The sequence below is a fragment of the Muscardinus avellanarius genome (assembly GCF_963383645.1).
Source record: "Muscardinus avellanarius genome assembly, chromosome: 11".
NCBI classification, from domain to species: domain Eukaryota; kingdom Metazoa; phylum Chordata; class Mammalia; order Rodentia; family Gliridae; genus Muscardinus; species Muscardinus avellanarius.
In genome coordinates, this window is record NC_137797.1 from 3,579,760 (window position 1) to 3,604,068 (window position 24,309).

Genomic DNA, 24,309 nt, shown 5'->3' on the forward strand with positions numbered 1-24,309 from the left:
CACGCCTTCAAGGGACTCAGAACAGAGCTCAAAACCAGACAAGAAATATGCCAGCCTCACGGCCGAGGGCATACCAGCAGCGTCATATTGCCAGTAGCAACAGTGAGTTCACCCCGCTCCGCGACAGCTCCTGATCAGCACGCACAATAACCGTGAGTGAAATTGTGTCCCTAAAGGAGAAATCCCTGTACTGCATTCCCAGGGACTTGCGCAGCTTTGATAATCTCCTCAGGTCTGAGATTATGCAGTCCAACCCAGTGAAGGAGTAGTGGTGGCAAAGATACCACACCCTAGTCACAGCTCCCCGTGGGAAAACGCCCAGCCCAGCACCCCCACAGTCTCGCACAGCCTCGATTAACTCCCCGGGTCTGAGACTTTACGATACAACCCAGGAAAGGAGTAGTGGCGGCTGAGATTACCACAAACTCCAGATTCAAAGCACCCTAAGTGAAGTCGTAGTGACCCAGGGAAGGCACAAACGTCTGAAATCATGGGAAAGAGGAACAACAATAGAGCAATGAATGCCCACAACCCCATATTATCAGAACCTGATAACACAGAAATTCAGAGATCTCCAGAAGATCAAATCAGGAATATAACTGTAGAACTAATACAGGACCTTCCAAAAGAATTTAGAGAGAGTCTAAAAGACATAAAGGATGCAATCATTGAGGTAAAGGCCTCAATTCAAAGTATAAACAATCGATTAGACTACATGGAGAATAGAATCTCACTCCTAGAAGATGATCACTCCAAAAATGAATGCATAATTTATAACTTAGGAAAAAAAAAACCCAGACAGCAGGTATCTGACATTGAAGAAATATGGGCCCATTTTAAGAGACCTAATCTAAGAATAATCGGAATAGAGGAGAGAAAAGAAGGTGAAACCAAAGGGATCGATAATCTCTTTAAAGAAATAATAGCAGAAAATTTTCCAAACATAGAGCAAGAGATTGATACACAGGTCCAGGAAACTTACAGAACTCACTTTAGACAGGATCAGAGAAGAGATTCCCCACACCACATAATTGTCAAAATGACCAATGTGGAAGCTAAGCAGAGAATCTTAAAGGCAACAAAAACAAAAGGCCAAGTGACATTCAGAGGCAAGCCAATTAGGATCACTCCAGACTTCCCAAACCAAGTCATGAGAGCCAGAAGGGCATGGAGTAACATATTCCAAACTCTGAAGGAAAACAACTTCCAGCCAAAAATTTCCTACCCAGCAAAACTATCTATCAAATTAGATGGAAAAATAAGAAGCTTCCATGACAAACCGAAACTGAAGGAATTTATATCTTCAAAACCAGCACTAGAGAAAATACTCAAGGAGATTAATTGCAAAGAAGAAATAGGCAATACACATCAGAAACAGAGAAACAAGATTTTCCATCCAGCAGTCAACTAAGATTGATTATCTTTAGAGATTCATTATTTATTTTAGTCTTTTACCTATTTCTACATTGTATTGTTTGTTTTTATTGTTGCTAGTTTTTAAGATTTCTAGTTGGAATATTAATATACTTCAGATATAGCATTTGTAAATATTTTATCCCATTTTATCGGTAACTTTTAACTCTGTTTACATTGTCTTTGGATGTACAATATTTTATTTTTTAGGAAGTTTGTTTGTTTATTCTTTTGTTGTCTGTGCCCTTGGAATCATATCCAAGAAATCACTGCCAATTTAAATGTTGTGAAGTGTTATGACCCAGGTTTTCTTCTAAAAGTTTATAGTCTTAAGATTTACATTTAGGTCTTTTATTTATTTTGAGTTAATATTTGTATATGGTGTTAGGTAAGGGTCCAATTTTATTCTTTTTCATGTAATTATTATTTCTCAACAATATTTAGTGAAAGAATTATTATTTCCTACACCAAATGTTCTTGGCAACCTTGTCAAAAATAACTTGACCCTATATAGAAGAATTTATTTCTAGGCTTTTTATTTGAGTCCACTGGTTTATATATCTGCCTTTATAGCAGTACTATACTGTTTCAATTATTGTAGATTTATAAGGTTTGAGATCAGAAAATGTACATCTTCTAGCTTTGTTCTTTTTCAAGATTATTTTGGGTATTTAGAGTTCATATTTCATGTTAGGAAAGATTTTTTCTGAAAAATAAATAAATGTATGATAGTTTCACCTTAAAAAAAAGAAAAAAATATCCTAAGAAAGAAAGCAAAAAGAAATATTGAAATGTTATCTCTAAGTCATCAAAAGCTTGATATCAGACAAATGAATCTGTTATGTGAGATTATCATTGTTAATTTTGGATAAATTGCTATAATATTAGATGTCAACCACTAAGCCAAGCATGGGAAGGAGGGACGGGGAGGGAATTGGGTGGGCGATGTGTGCACATATGTCTACACAAGTTTTTTTTTGTTTTACCCCATTATGATGTATGAATACAGTACACCAATTAAAAAATTTTTTAAAAAGAAATATAAGCCGGGCGTGGTGGCGCACACTTGTAATCCCCGCGCTTGGGAGGCGGAGACAGGAGGATCACACAGGTTCGAAGCCAGCCACGCTGGCTTAAGAGACCCTGTTTCCAAATAAAAATATAAAAATAGGTCTGGGAGCGTAGCCTGGAGGTAGAAGGGTTTCCAGGAATCCCAGTACCACCAAAAAAAAAAAAAAAAAAAAAAGAAAGAAAGAAAGAAAGAAATATAGAGACGACCCTTTGAAATGGTGAGGTTGGACAGGGTATCTTGGAACACAAAAAGCCTAATCCGATGGGGGAAGACTGTTGAACTGGTTATTAAATCGAGAACTTCAGTTCATCTAAAGAATTAAAACCATCCTACTGACCCAAGATGTATCCATAGCAAAGATGATTTAGTATCTAGAATATGAGTTACTCCCATAAAGCAGTAGGACGACTCATAAACACCACAATGTTATGGCGGCAATCGCATCACGAGAGGGGAGACGGATCCCTAAGACCCTGGGAAATCCCGGCCACGGCAGTGATGAGCACGATGAGACACTCCCTCCAGCATGGCACTTGTCAGTATGCAAATACTCAGTCCACAGTCCCAAGGGCGTCTGGAGGTACACGTGCTGCGTCAAAGCCCACGGCTGGCATGACACCATGCACTCCACGGCTGCCCTCCAGAGGCGGCCAGAGAAACAGAAGAACACTCCCGGCAACCTTGCCAGAAACAGAGGAAGAAAAAGGCAACCCAAAGGTCCAACAACTTAAGGCTGGGTCAACGAACAGTAGAAACTCACAGAACACCAGCCAGCCGTGAAAATAACTAACTACAACTGCACGCATGGACGGATGGGCGCTGTGAAAGACGGAGCAGCCCCAAACGCACACATTAGCGTGACTCCATTGCACTAAACATCTTAAACAGACACGCATATAGCTAAATACACGCGACAAGGCCACGGAGCAAGGTAGGGGAACAACCAAGATGGGGGCGGGTACGTGAGGGGTCTGGAGACACGGCAGCGCCAAGAGGAGACGGCAGAGGCACTAGCTCTGTTCTCTCCCTAAGCTGGACTGCAGGGTTCCAAGTTAAATTTTAATTTTACTTGGAATCGGACATATATGCTACCGGGGCCCTTCTGCTAGGATGTTCCTTATCATAAAAACAGAGAAGGAAAGAACTGTCGATTGCTGATGAGCTGATTATACAGCAAATATTATTTCCTGGGTTCTCACAAATGCATCCTTCTTTCTTCAGTTCTATAGAAAAAGTAAAGGAGTAATCCTGGCACCAGATAAAGTGACAAGGAGCCATAAAACAGACTTTCTGCCCCATCATTGCCAGAGCCCACCCCACCTAGAGAATCCACACTGGGAGGAATGGGCGTGTGCACATGAGGCACCGTGGTAAGTACAGGAGCTGCGACTGAGGACAATGGACCAGCTCCTGCCTCTGCAGAGGCTACCGGCTACGGGAGAGGGATCCTGGCCCTTCAACAAAGGTCAGAGTCGCAGCAAGGTGGCCCATACTCATTAATTCAACCCAACTCAGGTGAGGTTCCTGCCCTCCCAAAGCTGAGGCTCTGGTAGAAAGTGTGGGCACTGTGAGGTCTGACCATGAGATCATGCCAGATGAAGACCAAGAACAAAGGAACAAGGAAAGAGAAATGCCCCCTGACCACTGCCCTGCCCCGAGATGACCTGGACACTAGCATGCCAGCCACGGGTTCATAGGACCACTCCTGCACCCACTGCCTTCTGTTCCCCATAAAAAGCCCCTAGCCTGCAATAAGGTGGGCTTTCTGACTCTTGGGGGCTTCTCTCCTACCAGATGCCTCCTTCAAGGTTTTATTCCTAAATAAAGCCTGTCCTCTGCTGTTGGGCCATGTTTTCTTTGCCCCCATGGGTCTCGACAGGAAGGACTGGAAGGTGGGGGAGTGGAAGCTCACACCTGCCACACTCAGAGGCCCCGGAGGAGCAGGCGGGCGGGCTAAGCCAGGAGGGCCGGCCAAGCTGGGGCTGGACAGCGGCACCCAGGGACAGGGACAGGCATGCGCACACAGGCACCCACTGGGCATGGCCTGGGCCCCAGCCAGCAGGACCACTCCCACTGCCCACCCAGGCACACACATAGGGGCCAGGGGCCTTCAGCCTGCCCAGCTCTTGGGAAAGAAAATCGGCCTGTAGCAAGTTCTCAGTCAGAGGGACGAGTCCAGGTTCAATGCACTCTGACTCCATTGATAACTGTCTCTGAGAAAAGGCCCCTTCCTTTACAGTCCTGGAAACCTCACCAGACTCATCTTAAGACCTACACATAAACAATATGGAATTAAAAGCCTATATGTGTGTGGTGGCGCACGCTTGTAATCCCAGCATTCAGGAGGCTGACACAGGAGGATTGTGCTTCACAGACAGCCTCAGTCACTTAGTGAGGCCCTTTGCAACTCAGTGAGACCCTGTTTCAAAATAAAGAATAAAAAATGGGTCTGGGGATGTATCTCAGAGGTAGAATGCCCCTGGGTTCCATCCCCAGACCCGCAAAAAAAAAAAAGTCTTCTGTTTCATTATCTTCTATGTCTGCTCAAATGTAATGAGACACCAGTTTTCAGCAGCTAATTGGAAAAAGCATCCTATTTCTGTAATTTGTAAAACCACTCTAAGAAGCAGATAACCAGAGGGCAGAAAATGGGATAACCAGGGAGGAGAAGTCACTGGGCAGATGATAGGCTGATCAACCGAAAAGGCCAAATGCCTTCTAAGAAACCCCACGTTTCCTAAAGACCGAGTTTAGCAGGGTGTGGTGGTGCATGCTTATAATCCCAGACACCTGGGAGGCTGATCGCAGGTCCGCACCCAGGCTCCACAACTTAGGTCCTGTTTCAAATGGAAAAAATAAAACAGGGCTGGGTACAGCTCCAAGGTACACCACCCTTTGGGCCAATCCCTGGCAGAGAGAGGAGAGAGGAGAGAGGGTGGAGGAGGAAAGGAGGGAAGAGGGAGGGAGGGAAGTTGGCTGAGTTTGTTCAACACTAGACAGGAGATAAATGGTACAAGTTGGCCAAAGAGTTATAAATTGACTTTCAAGTAACAATACTGGATAAAAGATGGACGACTAGCGTAAGCCCCTCACTTAGCCAGAACGCTCCCCAGGCCCGTCTGCCTTCCTGCAAATGTCGCTACGGTCTTCTGCCTGTAGTTCTTTGGGAAGACACCCACCGGGGAGCGGTGCGGCGGAGTCCTGGCGGATCCCGTCCCTGCTGTGCTGAGGCGCCCCATCCCCATGGCCATGGCGCTGTGCTCACGCACAGCCCACCACCCACGACAGTGTGCCTCCCCTCGCGTCCTTGCCAGCACGCGCTACGGTGTGTGTTCTCATGACTGTCCTTTAAGTCAAGATGCCCAAGATCTACCGCAGGAGGCGGATGTGGAAGGTCAGCGGAGGTCTGGGAGGGGACATGTGCGTTTGTAAAAGCAACTGAATAATGAGAAAAAGTGGAGCATATGCATCAGCACGAAAGATCCGTGCACGGCCAGCCGGCTCAGGAAGAGCTGCTCAACACCCTGACCAACAGGGACATACAGAGTACAACCTACTAGATACCGCCACAATCCGCCACAAGGGCTAACGCTTAAAGATGACAACAAGTGCTGGCAAGGATGTGAAGCAAGCTCGGTTCTCATCTGCTGCTGGTGGGATTGCACAGGTATAACCAATCATAAAATGGCTCAGCGGCTTCTTATAGCACTAACCAGACCCCTGCCATGTAACCCGACAATCCCACTCCTAGGTATTTATCAGAGGTGCAGGGTAACAGGGAAACATATCCTCACCAACATGTGGACAAGAAGGCTTATAATTGACCAAAGCTGAAGGGAAGCTGAGTGCTCACCGATGGTAAGTGGATGCATCCATCGGAATGGACCACTACTCAGCAATAAAGAGGAGTGGACTTCTAACACACGGAAAAGCTCAGAGCTCAGAAACACCATGCCAAGCAGCCACACGCTCGCGTCTGCAGTGTGTACGGTTCCATTTATACGCAATTCCACAAATCAAAACTCTGGAGACAGAAAGCAGATCAGCAGATCGGCAGGAGGAGGGGGTGAGGAGACAGGCCTGGGAGCAAAGGGCCAGGACAGGTCCACCGAGGGGGTGGAACGTGCCAGAGCGTGACGCAGATGGCTCCGCGCTGCTATCTACGGGTGGCAAGCACATCTAACTGCAAACTTAAAAGCGGCACATTTAACTGAAGATAAATTCCACCTCAATGAAGCCGACAGGAGGAAGAGGAAGAGAGGAGAGGAAACACAGGGGAGGGGGGAGATGGAAAGCTGAGGAGCAGGGAGCCGCCGCAGGCCTGGCCTCAGCAGGGAAGGAAGAGGCAGGTGCGGCCAGATAGGGCTGCTGCAGCAGAAGTCCTTCTGAGCGGTCAGAGCCCGACTGTAGTGCAGGACATCTAGAATCCAACCTGCTCCTGGACAGCGGGGACACCACAGCTCTGCGTTGAGCCAGGAGGAGAAGCAGAAGCTCCATTAGCAGCGTAGACGACTTGGAAGGGAAGCCTGCGCCCTTCTCCATGCAAACGTGAGGAGGAATGTCAAAGCCACGCGCAGACACACAGCCAACTTCTTGACAGAGAACAAGGACCGGAGACAGCAATGGACTCCGCCGGCGAAGCCACGCTCGCGATGGATTTGCTGTCAACCGCAGAAACATCTAGGCCTCCCCTCTACTGCCCAAATCCCAATTCCACCTGCCTGCTGGCCGGCACAAGCCCAGCATGTCAATGCTGCTCCTACAGCCCTGGCTGCTCCTAAAGCTGTGGTCCAGCATCCACAGCTGCTACCCGGTGCTGGGCCAGGCCACCGGAGACAGCCCCTCGCAGGGTCCAGCCGCCCAGCAGGCTGCAGTGGCCTGCTCAGCCCGCAGCCTCCCTGAGCAGGGACCTGGGCAGCAGCCACACCTCCAGGGGAGAGGCAGGGGCTGTGCAGACCCACCGCCAAGGAGGAGCAAGGCCTCTACAGCCCAGAGGACACCGACCAGGGCCCATGGGACACCTGCTTCAGGTGGGACTCTGGACCCATCCTCGGACCCAAGAGCCTGCGAGGTCAGCTCTGCAAGGATGTGATGCATGGAAGGAAAAACTACATAAAGAGAAAGCAAAGGTCTAGCATCCATTAAAAAATTAGGAAAAACGGAGGTCACGGTATGTTTTCTCTTATTTGTTTTGTTTTTGCGGTGCTGGGGATAGAACCCAGGGGCACTGTACCTCCGAGCTACACCCGAGCCCTATTTTTTTTTTCAGTCTTTTATTTTCTGAAACAGGGTCTCACTGAGTTGCAATGGGCCTCACTAAGTCACTGAGGCTGTCCGCGAACCACAATCCTCCAGTCTCAGCCTCCTGAACGCTGGGATTACAAGGGTGCGCCGCCACGCCCAGCTGTTCTTCTCTTGTTTTCTGATCCCACAAGCACAGCGCTGGGAAGGACAAGCAGGCACTCCTGAGCTGCCACTCTGATGAAAATCACGTCTCTCCTTACTTTGGCTTTCACTGCCCTGGAATATTTTTTTAAACAGATTTACTACGGAGACAAGACATCAGAGTTTAAACGTGCATTTACTGAGGGATTAAGATGCAAAACAATATTTCAAACAGTAAGAAAATCTTGCTTTACAGAAATACCCCTTATTTTAGCAACAGAATACCAGATAATTAGAAAGAAGTCTAATAAAATATCTGCAAGACCCTTTTTGAGAAAAAAATTCAATGTCTGCTGAAAGGCATTATAAATGGCCTAAAAAGCTGGGGAACTGGTATGTTCATAAAATCAAAAACCACATTTCATAAAAATGTCAAGGCTCCCAATGGATCTGGAGACCCCCGCGCACTTCCAATCACAAGTCCAGCGGACACTGGAAGCAAAGCAAAACGAATCCTGGCAGTCTGGCTCTGAGACTTGTGTAGACAAGCAAAGGCGAGCTCCCGTCGGTTCTGAAGAGGAGGGACGGGTGTGCAGTCCCTGCCAAAGAGTGACACACTGAAGCCAACCTCGCTATCAGGACGGCATTGGGGAAAGCCGTCCGCACACTGGGACAAGACTGCGAAGCCAAACCGGCGGGTGTGAACGTAACAGCCACACAAAGCTAAAGTTCTGCCGCAAACACAGAGGAAGCCGCAGCGCGCAATGGAGCCGGGCCTGCCTGCTCTTGCAGACACAGCCATCGAGTACAGGGAAGCAAAACGGGGGCATGAAGGGAAAAACCCTTAGCTGAATAAAAAAGGGGAGAATGCCGTTATGATTCTAGCCAAGGAACGATGCTTTATTTTTTTTTTTTTCGTGGTACTGGGGGTAGAACCCAGGGGCTTTTCTACCTTTGGGCTATACTCCCAGACCTATTTTATACTTTATTTGGAAACAGGGTCTCACTAAGTAGCTGAGGCTGGCTTTGAACCTGCATGATCCTCCTGTCTCAGCCTCCCAAACGCTGGGATTACAAGCGTGCGCCCCCATGCCCGGCTAGGAATGATACTTTAAGTGAAGCCTCCCGGTGCTGACCACAAAAGAAAAGAGCGACAAGTTCAACTACACAAAACAAGGGACTTCTCATCATCCACAGCCACCAGGAAGCAAGGGAGACAAGAGCCACAGCCTGGAAGAAGATGTCTGCAACACAGCGCTGCCAGTGAGAAGCCCATACATACAGAGATCAACCACACTCACACGCTAGGTCAGCAGCCCAAAGGAAAACGAGCCAAAGACAGAGAGAGGCATCTCCCAGAGGAGAGAGCACGGGAGATGCCCACAAACAGAAGAGATGACGCACTAGGTGCACGCTAAGATTATCCAGCAGAGCAACAAAACTCGAGAGGCATGGTAAGGTCAGGAGCTGGCCAGGCGTGGGACTGCAGGAACCCCGACTCTCTGCAGGGGAGCCTCGGCAGCAAAACACCCTGGAAAGCACACTGACGTCACCATGAGGAGTGACCAGCACACACCTGACGGCGCAGCTACCAGGCTCCTCTCAAACGCCTCAGAGAAACCCTCACGGCGGGCACCTGTATAAACGTGGGTGGTTCCAGCCACCCTGATCCCAACAGCAAAACAGTAGGAACAGCTCCCACGGCCATCGGCAGGAAAAAGGTCAAATAAAGTGAGGGAAATTTAAATATCAGATGAGGGCCCGGCATGATAGTGCACATCTCTAAGCCCAGTACTTGGGAGGCTGAGACAGGAGGATCGCAGGTTCAAGAACAGTTTTAGGAAGGTAGCGAAACTCTCAGCAACCTAGCAAGACCAGGTTTCAAAACAAAACGGGCTGAGGGTGTAGCGTGGAGGTAGAATGCCTCTGGGTTCAATCCCCAGTGTCAGCCCTATAAATTTAAGGATCGAGAAGTGAACCCAATGTGGTGGCACTGTAATTCCAGTATTTAGGAGACTGAGACAGGAAGATCACAGATTTGAAGCCAGCCTCAGCAACTTAGCAGGGACACTGTTTCAAAATCAAATAGGACAGCCGGGCATGGTAGCATACATTTGTAATCCCAGTATTTGGAAGGCTGAGACAGGAGGATAAATTCTTTTGTAAATAGATATTACACAGAAAAAAAAATTTAATGAACAATTAGCGATTCCTACCAGCAATTATATCCACTAGAGCCAAGTCCCCAGATGCTGGCCACCCTCTGCTCCTGGGAGAAGCCCTCAGGCATCCCCGCTGCCCTGTCAGCACAGGAAGGAGCCCCTGAGGAGCAGGGACTTCCCGGCCACCACTCTGCTTACCTCTGTCACCTTGGGCTGCAGTATCAACGCTTCGGGGCTCATCCGAGGGATGTCTATGTGGATCTGGAGAGGAGAGAGAAAGACACATTTATTCTAAAAAATGACAATGATCTCAAACACTATATTATGATTAAAAGACCAGAGCTTCATGGCAAGCTTACTCCTTCTGCCTCTGAATCCGCTCTCTCTGGGGACACTAACTGTTACCAGGATCTGCCGTGGGCGAGGTATCCAAGCCTCCCATCTGACCGGGGCACGCCCCGTCCCAGGATGACAGGCTTGTGTGATGCCTCCCTGCCCACGCGTGTTGCTGCGTGATTAGGAAGAGAGCGGGCCCTCAGCTCTTTAGTAACATAATCCATAGCAATTAGTAAACATTGATTTCCAGCCTCTGACACGGAGAGCAATCCAAGTACATCGATAGTGTGCAGGGTCTCGGCCGTGACAGCGCCGTCCAGAAGACAAGCGGGTTTCCCGCTCCATCACGAGGTCCTCGAGGGATCCAGGACGGCTTCCAGAGGAAGCACTAGAAAGTCAGCCATGTGTGCAGCCTCCCGCCTGGCCACCTTGAGACGAGTTGCAACACCATTCCCCACGTGGAAGAGGCGAACACTCGTGGGGCAAGAGGCACCCACACGGAAACCCGGGAACAGCGGGCCTCACGGCCGGCCCCACCACCACCAGAACACCCCCAGCAGCCAGCTCTCTGTCACCGCCACTCCTCCAGGACAACAGCCCTGCAGAGAGAAGCGTGCACATCTTAAACCAGAGCGCTGCCCAGTTGGGTCATTGCGAGCCAGCCTTGCCCAGGACCAGGAGGAGTCTTAACATCCCGGGGACTGGGGTTGCACAGGACAGCACACATTCCCTACCTCACAGCCTGCCAGCACTGAGGGAGGGAGCCCCTCAAGGCTGGCCCTGGGCAAGGGGCAGAGGCCGTGGCCATCTGTAGACTGACCCACAGAGGGAAGACGCACCAGCACACCGGGCTTCTCACTCTGACCAGCTCCAGGTAGCTTGGACACTACGATTTCAGCAGAACGGTAAACGCACAACCAGCCAATGAAGAAAGGGCAAAACAGGTGTGGGCATGCCGGGGCCGCCAGAGGGGGCGGGCAGGGCCCGCTCTGCCTGGCCTCGCAGCCTGCGGCAGCAAGAAAACCAGGCTGCCAGCTCAAGAGGCTCATTTGCTCCACTTCCAAGAAGTAAGGTGGACAGGAAAGCCCAGCACGCCTCATCTCACGCCCTCCTCGCGACGTTAACTGAGAAGCAGTGGAGACTCAAGACAGCATCGGCTCGCTGTTCCTGCACATAGGTAGGTAAACGTGTGCGGCCTGTCTCTGATCAACTCTTCGTCTAGAGGATCCTAACAGAAGGACGCTTGGCAAACCCTGCAGAAGCATGTCAGTCGCAGCCTCTGTACGTCTTATGGAGTAAAAATTCCCTGGAAACAGGTTCCAACAACAGATTTGTCCATTTGCTAACAACAGTGATGTGGAGAAATTTACCAGGACTCCCCTACCCAAATCCAAACATGACCTGAAATCCATGAGCCCCAGAGGAACTGGGGGCAGCCCAGCATGGCCAGGAGCCACTGGGGTGAGACTGGCCAGCTCCGGGTGGGCAGCGCAGGGGCGGGGCTGGCTCCTTCCCACTGGCCTGTTCTTAGCCGGTCGGTGCCCCTTCCCCGGCTGCGGCACCCGACTAGTCCTGAGGAGCTGGCTTGGAGAAGCGCTAGCTGTGAACCCCAGGCGAGGCCCGGCTTCAGACCTTTCTAACAGATCTACACCAAACTGACAAACAGTCATGGGTACTCCAATCAGAGGTAAGAGAACTTGGCAATGCCCCTCTACCCTGAAGCACGGCCGGCGAAGGGAAAGGCTCAGGAATCAACTCAGAGATGGCCACGAAACCAATCCAGAATCCCACAGAGTAGAAAGAGCGGGGATCATGACGTCCTCAAAGCACTCCTCTGTCAGCACATTCTAGAGGTGCCGTGAACTGTAAATCAACTTTAATTGGTTTTCCCATGATGCACATCATCTGCAGACGGGCTGCTCAGGAAAATGTAACTGCACTCGTTTTTTATTGAACTGAGGAGCAACACGATCCGCCGGCTGTATCTCTGGCTATGCACGGAGGTGCGCCCCGCCCACAATTCATGACTGATACACCTCGTGTCTATCTACATCCCAGCCGAGCCGTGCCACAGACGCCGGCACCTTCCATCCCAGCGGGTTTCTGTCATGGTGCAGTTGACCAAAGCCTGGCCTGGCCCCTCAAGAACAGCCTTGAGTTCCCAGACAACACCTGCCGAGACACAAAACATCCAGCCACCATCACCCAAGAGCTAAGCATGGGGCACTGCTCCTGTTCAGCCTCGATTCTGTAACTCCAATTGAAAATGCCCTTTTCAGGGCTGGGTGAGCTCGGTGGCGGAGTTCTGGCCTAGGGTTGCGAGGCCCAGGGCTCAGTCCCCAGGACCCCCTCCACAAGGCCCGAATCCAATTGCGTCTGCACTTGTGTAGAAGGCACTGCAGCAAGCACAGAATTACCATTAGAGGAAATCTGCTGCTGGTTCACAAAATGTATTTGTCTATTAGAAAATAAAGACCTGTGACCCAATCCAAGCCAGGTTAGATGAAAACCTTCCTCCTGCCAGTGGTCACCGCTCCTGTAGCGACACAGGAGGAGGAGGGAGACCCACCTGCCGGTATGTGTCCTGGTACGCTTCTTCCTTCCTGGAGTCGTAGTAGTGTTCAACGAAGGCAAAATACTCCTTCTGTTTTCTCTGCAGAGTAGCTGGCCTTCGGTCCACATTGGCGGGAAGGTAACCCTGGGTGAGAAGAAGAACCAGCATGTATGTATGTGACCAGTGCATGCTCACAGGGCTTCAGCTACAGCTATGGAATAGAACGGCCCCATCTCAAATGGGCCGGGGGAGCCGTAGACAGAGAAGAAGCGCTGGCTGACACACTGGCAGACACACGCCAGCAGCGCCCGGCAGCCCTCGGCCAGGTCAGTGCAGGGAACTGCACACCACCACCACCCGGCAGGACACTGCCCCAGACAAGGGCCAGCAGCGCCTGTGCGGGGCTGGGATACCTGAGCTTCTAAGGAGTGCTCGCCTCGTGTGTGCAAGGGTTCAATCCCCAATACACACCCCCCACACACACACCACCTATGCAACCCCAGCTGTCTCACAGACCACAAGGAATTAAGAATCTGAACAGTCTCTCTCTCAGAGCTCCCTCCCACCCCTCCCTCTCTCACACACACACGTTACAGGTGCACTTGGGCAAATCCACAAGTACTTTTCAAAGGCTCGTGGGCGCTCGCCAGCCACAGTGGCAGTACATCAGGGACCTAAATTCATAAAGGCCAGGCAGCCCTGGTGGCCAGGAAGCGCCACATCCAGGGCAGACTGCCTGCTTCTTGGCGTTTCCCTTCTCCTTGTTTCTACCTTTTAAATTAGCATTACTGATGCACAAGTAAAGATTAAAACGTGCTCATTCTCAGCTGGTTCTGTGAGTTCTGCCCAGGGTATCGGCTGCATGGCTCCCGTACCCAGGAAGATGCAGAGCTGGACTGGCCTGTGCTGCCGGGCGCTTCTGCAGCCTGTCCGCCTCCTCACCAGAGAGGCCCCGACCAGAATCCCCGGGACGTGCACTCTGCACACGCTCTCTTAAGGTTCAGCCCAGTTGCCGCAGGACTCAACAGCTGTATCCCGCCATGGCGCTATGCTGGCTTGCTAAGCCGGTCACCTGTGGGGAACACCTGGGCTGTGTCCAGGCGGGGGCCTCTATGCGCAAAGCTTGCTATGGATGTTCTTGCACGAGATTTCAGAGCACACAAGGTTTGACTTCTCATGGCTCAATACCTCGAGGTGGAGTTACTGGGTCCTAATGTAGGGGTACGGTCAGTATTCTAAGGAACCGCAGGATCGTTTTCCAACAAGGTCACGCCATTGTACACCCCACCAGCAATGTAAGAGAATCCCAGACACATTTTCCCTCCGGCACTTATGCTGGGATCTTCTTAACTATCAGCCATGCTGCTGGGGGAGGTACCGGCTTTTAATGACAGTGGGCATCTTTCATGCAGCTAATACATCTCTCCTTCAGATAAGTATCTGTTCAAACCTTTGGCCACAGTGATTTAGTTATTCACTCATTCATTCACTCACTCATTCATCCATTCAGGTCCTGGGGATTGAAACTAGGGGCATTCTGCCTCCAAGCCATACCCCCGGCCCTTTTTAATTTTTTATATTTGAAGTAAAGTCTTGCTAATTTGAGGTTGGCTTTGAGCCCAGCATCCTCCCATCTCAGCCTCCCAGCTAATGATATTACAGGCATGTGTCACCACGCCTGGCTTTTTGCCCACCTTGTAATCATGCTGTTTATCTTCTTAAAGGATTTTCTGAACTTCATATACATTCTATATTTTTTCTAATACATACATTATAGTCATATACCCCCATCTGTGGCTGTCTTTCCTTTCCTTCTTTTTATTGGTGCATGTATTCATACATCTTAATGAAGATGGTGGAGGCACACAGGCACACGGTCAATTAGCCCTTCCCCAATTCCCGCCCCTCACCCCCTCCGGCTCATGTTTGGCCTAGTGATTGGCTTTGATCTGTGAATGTGCATGATGGACGTCAGGGAGTTTCCCTCTCCCCCCCCCTCCCCCCAGGCAGGTCACTTTATTTGCTCTCTATGGTTTCTCCTTCTTCGTCTCGAGTTCCTCCTGTGACCCCTTTTCTCCCTAGCTTCCGCATATTAGAAAGAGCATCCGATTTCTTACTTTTTGTGACTGACTAATCTCACTTAGCATAAGTGAGATTACATTTCCCTGTAAATGACATAATTTTGTTCTTCTTTATGGCTGAGTAAAATTCCAGTGTCCATATCCCATAGTTTTGTAATCCATTCATCTGTTGACGGACATCTTAGCTGGTTCCACAGTTTGTCAATAGTGAAATGTGTGACTATGAACACAGAAACGCATGCATTCGTTTGGTAGTTTGGTTTCCTTTCTTTTGGGTAGATACCCAGAAGCGGTATTGCTGGATCATATGGTAAGTTTGTTCCTATTCTTCTGAGGGTCCTCCATACTGTTTTCCAAAGTGGTTGCACTAATTTGCAATCCCACCAACAATCTTTTAGAGTTCCCACTTCACATCCTCGCCAGCATCTGTTGTTGTTTGTGTTTTCAATGACTGCCATTCTAGTTGGAGTTAGGTGAAATCTCAAGGTAGTTTTGATTTACATCTCTGATTGCTAATGATGTTGACTGAGTATGTTTTCATATATTTGTTGGCCATTTGAATTTCTTCTTTTGTGAAGTGTCTATTTAGTTCACTTGCCCTTTTTGATTGGGTTATTTGTTTTCTCAGTGCTGAGTTTCTTGAGTTCTGGCTGTCTTTTCATGTCTCACACAGTACCAGTTCTAAATTTCCCTTAAGTCCAATTGATAACAGTGTTCTACACCGTTTCCTGTGTTCTGTATGAGGAAGACTTTTGCCTTGTTTTTCCCCAGAGGTTGTAAAGCCGTGGCTACCTCCTCTCCGGTGTCTCTTTACTGGTCAGTTCTTCACGGTGGAGTCACCAGGCTCCCAAGGTGGGCCAGTCACTCGAGCTGAGCAGCACCTGCCCAGAAGCAACATCAGAGGCAGCCCCACACTGCGCCAGCCGCAGCAGGCAGAGGCAGGGAGGCAGGCAGGCTCTGACTGTGCGAGTTCATGTTTGAATGATGAGTGAATGGAGAAATGTCTCCACAGGGTGCCTCCACATCCGCAGTAGACATCACTGTTTCCAGCTAAGTGTATTCATCCTTCATTTATAGAGCCCTGATGATGTTCCAGAAGCCATGTCTCCTTTCTCAATCCATGTGGTACAGGTGGGAGCCCCTTCCTCCAGGATGGGACTGGACCAGGATGAACCACAGCTACACCATCCCAGTGGCCATGTGGCCGAGAGGCCCAGGCAGAGGGGTGAGCCAGTGCAGGCATTATAGCCAGTCTCCGGGCTTTTCTTGGCTGCTGTGAGACTCACAGTGAATAAGGGCAGTTTGGAGCCATGGCAGCCCCCTGTGACCACGAGAGGGACCACGAGCTCCAGGTCCCCCATGCAAAGCTGACCTGAAAAACATCGGCACTCAGGCTTGCCAGGCCGCGGCAGCAAGGCTACTGCTAGAATCCAGACACATGCCCTCGGCTACCTGGACGCAGGTCAGCTAGGGCATGCCCCGAGCATCCGCTCTGTAGCCTGAATCACCTAGTCACACACGTTTGCTCGGATGCACCTGGATCACGGCACTCAAGTTTCTAACGAGCAGGTACTGAAGTACAGTCGTGTGTCCTTGATAATGGAGGGGCGTTCCAGACACAGGTTGTTTTTCACACACAGGCCATCTCGTCACTGCTGCACACACAAGATGCTAGGCTGTCGTGAACAACACGGCATCCTGGACTGCGCTCAACACAGGCAGCCGCTGATCCACACGCTGCCCTCAGCACAGGACTACAGAGGGCACGCGGATGATAAAAACATCCCACAGGCGAGCGGCGGCAAGCTGAGCGCGCCTGTACAGACACCACGGGGACAAGCAGCCCTCCGCCTTCCGGCCCCTCGGAGCCGCCCAATCACAGCCCCTCGCGGCCTCCTGCTCAGCCTGCCTGACGCGCTTTTTTTTTTTTTTTAACAGTACTGGGGATGGAACCCAGGGGCATTCTACCTCCAACCTATACCCCCAGCCTTACTTTTTATTCTTTGTTTTGAAACAGGGTCTCACTGAGTTGCAAAGGGCCTCGTTAAGTAGCTGAGGCTGTCAGGGCACTGCGTCCTCCCGTCCCAGCCTCCCGAGTGCTGGGATTCCAAGCTGTGCCCACGCCCGGCTCTGAGGCTCTTTCTACGGCAACTTTCATCACCTCCGCCCATTCAATTTCCCCTTCCTCTCAAATCATCAGAAAGTGCTCTCCTCCCTTTGTTCAAAGTCATCCCCAAGGACTGAGCCCTCTGACAATAGACACTGGAGACCCGTTGTTGAATGAATCAATGACGTCAGTGTGCTGGGCCCCAGGGAGACAGAAGCCTGAGACGGTGTATGAGGAGGAAACGTGGGCCAGCACGCTTTCCTGGCTTGGTCTGCTGTGATCCTGGAGAAGATGGAGGAGGACAGACTGGGCACAAGGTAGACAGAGAAGCGGCCCGGGCCAAGCAAGGCCCAGGCAAAGCCCTGCAGACCCCAAGCAGGGCGCTGCATGCAGCAGACGGTGGCAGGCGGGCGATGCCAGGCCAGCGGCCACCAGCGGTCAGCAGGAGTGTGTCGACATCGACGCGCCTCTGACCCCAGAGGCTCCTCGGGGAAGCTTAGTGACCCCGGGAATGCTTCCTAGCCCCACATCTTAACTTACAGAGACAGATTAGTAAGGCATCAGGTCGCGAGCGATGAGCCCCACGCGCCCCACGGCCCTGCGCCTAAAGAAAGGCATGCGCGCGCGGCCTTCGATAATTAAGCAAGACTGGAAATTATGCAAATGAAACAGATCCAAGTATGCAATGAATTTTAAATGACAGAACTACAGAAAACTTAATTGCTGTATTAGCATGCTATAAAAACACTAATCATAAATGTAAAACAATGCATGCATATACTCACAGCTAAATTGTCCCGATGACACGAAAATCAGCGTGCGCCCTCCCACCACGCTCAGATGCAAGCCACCTCCACGTATTGAAAGGAGATACGGTGGTACCATGGTTTTGCTTATCATTTTAACCATCATACTCACTAGCATAAATGTTAAATGTTTAATTAGTTTTTGTTCGATGTTTCTGAAACAGTTATTAAAAGAGAGTCGAAAATATGATTCTCTACAGCACTAATTTTTTAAAAAGGTGCTACACTGCCTGCACGGAATTTAAACATGAAATAGCACTGCTGGTGGTTTGGTGGAGTATTCCAGATTACACCTGTTACTCCTTCAAAACCAGCAGGAGCCGTGCCTCCTGCTCATCCGCTGGCAGTAACACCTCTCCAGGACCCCGGATCCTGCTGATGGCAGAGCACAGACGTATGGGGACAGCCACCCGTGTGCCGGGCTGGGCTCACAGTCCAACAAGCTGTGGTCGCCTGTCTTTCTAATCTAGACGTGCAATGACCTCTTCCTTCTCTGTCCTGGCAGGACTGAGTGACCGGGAGGGACCCCTGCATCCCACGTCCCACCCACTCACAGCCTGACCCCCAGTCCAGCGCCCAGGACTGGTGCCGTCAGGGGGCTGCATGGCTTTCATGACGCTTCCTGGCCAGCTCGTGCCCTGGTCCTGTCCTTGGTGGAGCCTGAGTGTCCTAAAACAGCACTCTACAACCTAAACACAAGGTCCCAAGGAAGCACAGTACTTCCTGAGCTGACAGGTGACTTAAGAAGCAACCAGAACAGACAATCCCAGGTGAGGGCCGGCCCACCGTCGCTGCGGCTCTGTGCACCCAGGATGCACAGGCTCCAAGCTCACAGCAGTCGGTGCCCCCGATGCCCGGATCCAGCCCACATTCCAGGTTGCTGCATGGCCTAGGCACTGGTCTGCGACGTCCCGGGGCTGTTGAACAGGAAGCCAGGCAAATCCCTGGGACTCAGAGAATGACCCACAGGCAGCTTTCCTGGAGAGACCCCTTCCTGCACCTCCACAGCTCGAATCGCTTGCTGGGTTCTCCCTCCGCCATTCTCCCACATACCTTCATGACCCCCAGATCTGCAAAGGGCCTGGCCGAGGCAGGCATGAGAAAAGCTCACGGACTCGGGCGGGTGACGGTCTCCTGCAAATGCTCCCGCACCTCGGATCACAGGAAGCCTGTGGGTTGGCTGCCCACGAGCAGCCACTGGACAGGGAAGGAGGCTCGGGAGAGGCTCCTGGGTCAGCAACTCCAATGGAAGAGGGCCAGGGACTTCCTGTGGCCTTGGCCCCTCCACTCCCTTCCCAGCCCTCTCCCAGCTCTAACCACCTCCCAAGAGCCAGTCCCGGGCATGGCGGCTGCTCGCCCTGCCAGACACTGAAGCAGAGCTGCAGATGATCTACCTGCCTCAGCCCCAGGGAAAGCTCTCTGCGCCGATGGAGCCCACGTGTGCCCAGCCTGGCATGCAGCAAGCATTCAAGAAGGGGGCAAGTGGTGCCCCGAGGACACGGGTGCTACAGGAAGGCCCTAGGCCTGTCCTGGGGGACGTAGGAAGGGCAGGCAGCCTCCTCTAGTCTGCAGCCCCAGAGGGGCTGGGACTTGCTCATTCTCCCTCCCTGAACCAAACACGGCTCCTGAAACACACACAGTGCTCGATAAGTCTCCATCGAATTGCTGTGCAGACCACACTATGGGTCTTCCAAGTCGAGAAGCAGCCTCAGCACCCGGCTCAAAGCCTTCAGGACAAAGCCCAGGTACCGGGGGCTGGGAGGCCACTACGCACCCGGCCTCCTCCTGGTCCCCTCCCGTGGCTCCTACCACCTGCCCCCGATGGCGCCTGATGGGCAGCTTGCCCAACCTTGGCCTTCCTGTCCACACCACTGCACCCCTAAATCTTGGGAGCTCCCCATTTCCCTCACCCAGCAAACACTGGCAGCCCAGCTGAGATGCCACCGTCCCAAGGAGCCTTGCCCGGCACTGTTGAGAGTGTGAGCCTCCCTGGAACGGCCCCTCTCCTTGGTGCCCACTTTGCAAGGACAGGCTTTACACTCCAGCCTGAGATTTAGCTTTCCTTCACCCACCAATCCAGTCCCCAAAGAGGAATGAGCACCACCGTCCAGCTGTGTCACTGGCCTCCGCCTCCTCCCGCAATGGCCGTAGAGACTACATTTCCAAGTCTCCTCGGCCCTCACCCTGGCCCACACCGCTCCATGGTCCACACACGAGTCCCGCACATCCTGAACCATCCAGGAGAGCGCCGCTGTGGTCCCGGCCCCAGGCGCAGCCCAGTGTCTGGTCTGGACTATCTCCCAAGCACAGTCCCCTGGCATTGACACAGATGTGCCTGAGAACACTGGTGCTCTCTGGCCGGCACTGCCAGTGCTCCTGCAGAGGCGCCCAGGTCTGTGCCCTCCATCTCCATCAGCAGGGTGGACGCCCACCTCCCCCTGCTGCTCCTGCCCTCTGACACCCAGGGCCTGTGAACACGGTCATCACCCAGGCCAGCACATCAGGAAAGTGCACAGACTCCAAACTAAAAGAAAAGAACAGTACAAAAACACTCAGAGGACTGTGCACCCGGGCCCCGCACATCCCTCAGAGAAAGGGACCGTTCAGGGATCTTCACCAGAACTTCCTACAAACCAACGTGAAAAGCTTGTAACATCCTCTTGGAGGACATTAAGAAAACTAGATGCAAACGCATAAAATAAAAAATAAAATAAAAATATAAGCAATCACAGCAGGTCTAATTTTAATTGCAAGAGAATATTTAATCAATAAATATTCACTGTTGAGAGTTGAATCTGCATTTAGGATTGCGAAGTACTAAGCAGCGAATTTATTAAGACTCATTAGCAAGAAAGAGTCTTTTAAACACTGGAAGTCAGACCCAATTTAGAGGAGACACTTACCATTCCCTAATGACTTTTCTCCAAAAACAATAAAAAAGGAAAACTGAAGAAAGCTGTCTATAAACCATGCTGGAATTTTGGGCAGGGCCCAGTTCACTCCTGTGTCAAGCCAGGAGAACAGGGAGACCACAACCAGTACCCACCGGCTCCTCTGGAAGGCCTCCAGACGCGCTCCCGAGCCGGGCTGAGGGGCCTGACTCTGCTCACCATCACAGAAACAAACGACTTCCAGCATCGACTTTGTCTTTTAGTCTTTTTATTTTTCTTTACTAACAGCATTACGAATACTTTAAAAAAAAATTGTGTCACCAATTTCTTAATTCAGCTACTCAGCCGAATAATTTATACTATACTTCTATCACGGGTTTGAGCAGATTATAACAATTTTTTAAATAGTAAAAATCAGAGAAAAAGAATACAGCTGTCACAAGTTATTGCCCATCCTCACTTCCTACAGCCTTGTCAAATCAACCTTGAAATTATGCAGAGGATAGGCATCGACCATCTCTAGCCTGGTCGAGCACTGTCCCCAGGCAGTCCAGACAGGACAGTGGCTGGGCTGGCAGGCCACTACTTGAGCAGTGGGCAGCGGGCAGCTGTGCTCGCAGGAAGGAGGCTGGGCAAGCGAGAGGCACACGGACTTACTGAGAGAAGCTTCCACGTAATTGGACGAACCGGCTTAGGGATTCCCGACCAGCTCAGCTTCCTTAATTCCTCTGTTGACAAAAATAAAAGGGACAAGAAAAAACAGGTTTTAGAAAAGGTCAGCAAACTTCCCCAGTGCTTAGCACATCCCCACGGTGTTCCTGAGGGGAGGGCCCGGAGATGGAACCCAAACAGACCTGAGGGGTGTCGGGCTTAGAGGACGATGGTTTGTCATCACACAAGAGAAGGGGCAGCCCCCCTCTAATGACCCAGCTAGACGTCACCCTGGGAGGCCCCCTCTGATGACCCAGCTAGACGTCACCCTGGGAGGCCCCCTCTGATGACCCAGCTAGACGTCACCCTGGGAGGCCCCCCTCTGATGACCCAGCTAGACGTCACCCTGGGAGGCCCCCCTCGAATGGCCCAGCTAGATGTCACCCTGGGAGGCCCCCTCTGATGACCCAGCTAGACGTCACCCTGGGAGGCGTTTGCAGAGTGTCCCCAAGTGTCCCTGGGACGGACGAGGCCTGCTCCTCCCTCGGCAGTGATGCAGAGGTCAGGGAAGGGCACAGAGGGGGCTGCAGCACGGTGGAGAATGGACCCTGGATTCTGTCTGACCCTGTGTCCCCGTCACTGCCCCGTCCTCATGCCCAGGCGGCTAGGGGGCTCAGGGGAATGTGCAGAGGCACCGACACTTGTGCAGCCCCCGAGACCAAAGTCATTATTTCCTTCATTCCCCCTAGGAATCCTCCATAAGGTTCTTCTCCTAACAGCCTGCAGCCATGATGGATATTTGGAATGAAAGAATTGATTAGAGAAGACTTGGGTAATATAATCAGCAAAACACAATGTCCTGACATCTCATCTATTTCCAATTACTAAAGTCTAAGTAAAATAAGTACAGAGTAATTGGGCAATGCTACAGCAATAACTTGCATTTTGCGGCAATCTCAGAAAATATCAAATCATCCCCTGTTCCCTAAGGACATTATGAAATGCAGGAACTTAATATCGGAACACCAATAGCACAGTGTTTACCGAGCGTGTTCCCGGGGCCGCTCCCTCTGCAGAGCTCTGGCTTTCTGATCACAATTTATGAAGAAAACGCAGAGAGCTCACTTATTAATGTTCTCAGAACCTGCTTCCTCATTAAAAGAAACTCGCAAAAAGTAGAAACTCTTGAATACGCAGGGTGAGACAAGGTTCTAGCTCTGAGCTTGGGCTTAAGGAGATTTCAACGTTGCCTTCCTGGGTCCTCAGAGATGCCTGGGTTCATTAGGGCTGCGGGTACCACTGGGTAAACAGGAAGGGTCTGAGGGGTTAAGCGCCTTGACCAAGGCCACAGAGGAACTGAGTGCCTTCAATGCACTGATGGCTCCTGTCGGCGCCTATGAGGCTCTGGTAGCACAGCCCGCCTCCGGGGAGCCTCCCGGGCATCGTGTGCCCTCCTGTCTCTACAGCGCTGCAAACGTCCTGGGCAGCTACACCTCCAGCTTTTCAAGTCCAAGTCCTCCCAGGTGTAAGACCACCACCCCCATGCCTCTTCACGGGGCCAACCTGCCTACCGCCATGGGCAGCGCGGTCCTGATCACCAGCCTCAATGCCTCCAGCAGAGCCGGCGCTCCCCCTAGGGCAGGGCCCATGACTCCGTCCTCACCCTGTACCTTGCAATTGCTTCGTAGTAAGTGCCAGGAGAGACAGAGGCACAAGTGTTTCATCCACCTCTTTGGAGGCAGGTCAGCTGGCTGGCTGGCTGGCTGGCTGGCTGTGTAAATATTATAAATTGGAGTATAATTTTATTTTTACTGCGGACTGAACCCAGGGACATTCTACCTCTGACATATACCCCAGCTCATTTTATTTTTGTTTTGAAATAGAGTCTCACTAGGTTGCCGAGTCTCTCTACACTGCTGAAGCTGTCCTCAAACCTCGAATCCTCCTGTACTACGGTAGCCCTCAGCAAGATGTAGAACGTTCAGATCACCCTTCTCTAGTGCTCCTTGCCCCAGCCTGGCCTAAACACCTACTGGTATCTATCGCCACTTGATATCTAAATACTAGCTTGTCCTTGTATCCATATAAACAGTATACGCAGTAATAATCTTGTGTCAGTAATTACTAGTGCGATAAACAATATTCCTATTTATTTTGCTCAAAAATGTATGCATGAAAGTCATGCATGTTCCAGGAACCAGCAGAAGCACTGAGACTCTACCACCATGTCTACACATGGCCAGCTCGAGAGCCTCTGGGTTAGGTACAGGCTTCACCAGGAAGCTGCTCCAAACATTCCTGTAGATACATGTTTTGTGGGAAAGTTTTCAGTTCTCTTAGGCAAATATGAAGGAGGGCGACTGTTCAGTGACACGGGAGATATATGTTCACCTTTCTAGTAAAAAGGAGGGCATGGTGGTGCACGCTTATGACCCCAGTATTTGGGAGGCTGAGACTGGAGGATCGTGGTTCATGGCCAGCCTCGGCTACTTGTGAGGCTCTCTGCAACTCAGTGAGCTCCTGTTTCAAAATAAAGAATAAAAAATAAGGCTGGAGGTGTAGCTCAGAGGTGGAAAACCCCTGGGTTCCATGCCCAGGACTGCAAAAAAAAAAAAAAGGTTCTTCCAAGTGCTTGTGCATTGTACACTACCCCCAGCAATGTCCCAAAGCTGAACTGCCCCACATCGGGGTCAAAATTTTGCAGCGTCAGTTTTCTTCGTTAGAGCCGTTCTGGCAAGCATTAAGCAGTCCTCAGCGATTCCAATTAGCAGTTCTGTGACGAGCAGTGGTGTTAAGCAAATAAACAGACTGTCATGTGCTCATCAGCCATTTCCACGCCTCCGTCAAGTGC

The 24,309-nt window shown here is 51.0% G+C and overlaps 1 protein-coding gene across 7 annotated transcripts in view; it reads right to left on the minus strand.

Moving 5' to 3' along the window:
* The window catches only part of TBC1D22A (TBC1 domain family member 22A), a gene marked incomplete at both ends in the record, with an annotated part of 318,925 nt that overhangs the window by 198,160 nt on the left and 96,456 nt on the right, over positions 1-24,309 (minus strand). For 5 of the 7 annotated variants that reach the window (XM_080706394.1, XM_080706392.1, XM_080706395.1 and 2 more), the window contains 3 exons: positions 10,231-10,293; positions 12,938-13,066; positions 21,465-21,535. In XM_080706394.1, the coding sequence (XP_080562520.1) occupies positions 10,231-10,293; positions 12,938-13,066; positions 21,465-21,535 (263 nt within the window). The remainder of the gene's footprint in view (positions 1-10,230; positions 10,294-12,937; positions 13,067-21,464; positions 21,536-24,309) is intronic. The other 2 variants (XM_080706390.1, XM_080706393.1) reach the window with 2 other exon arrangements.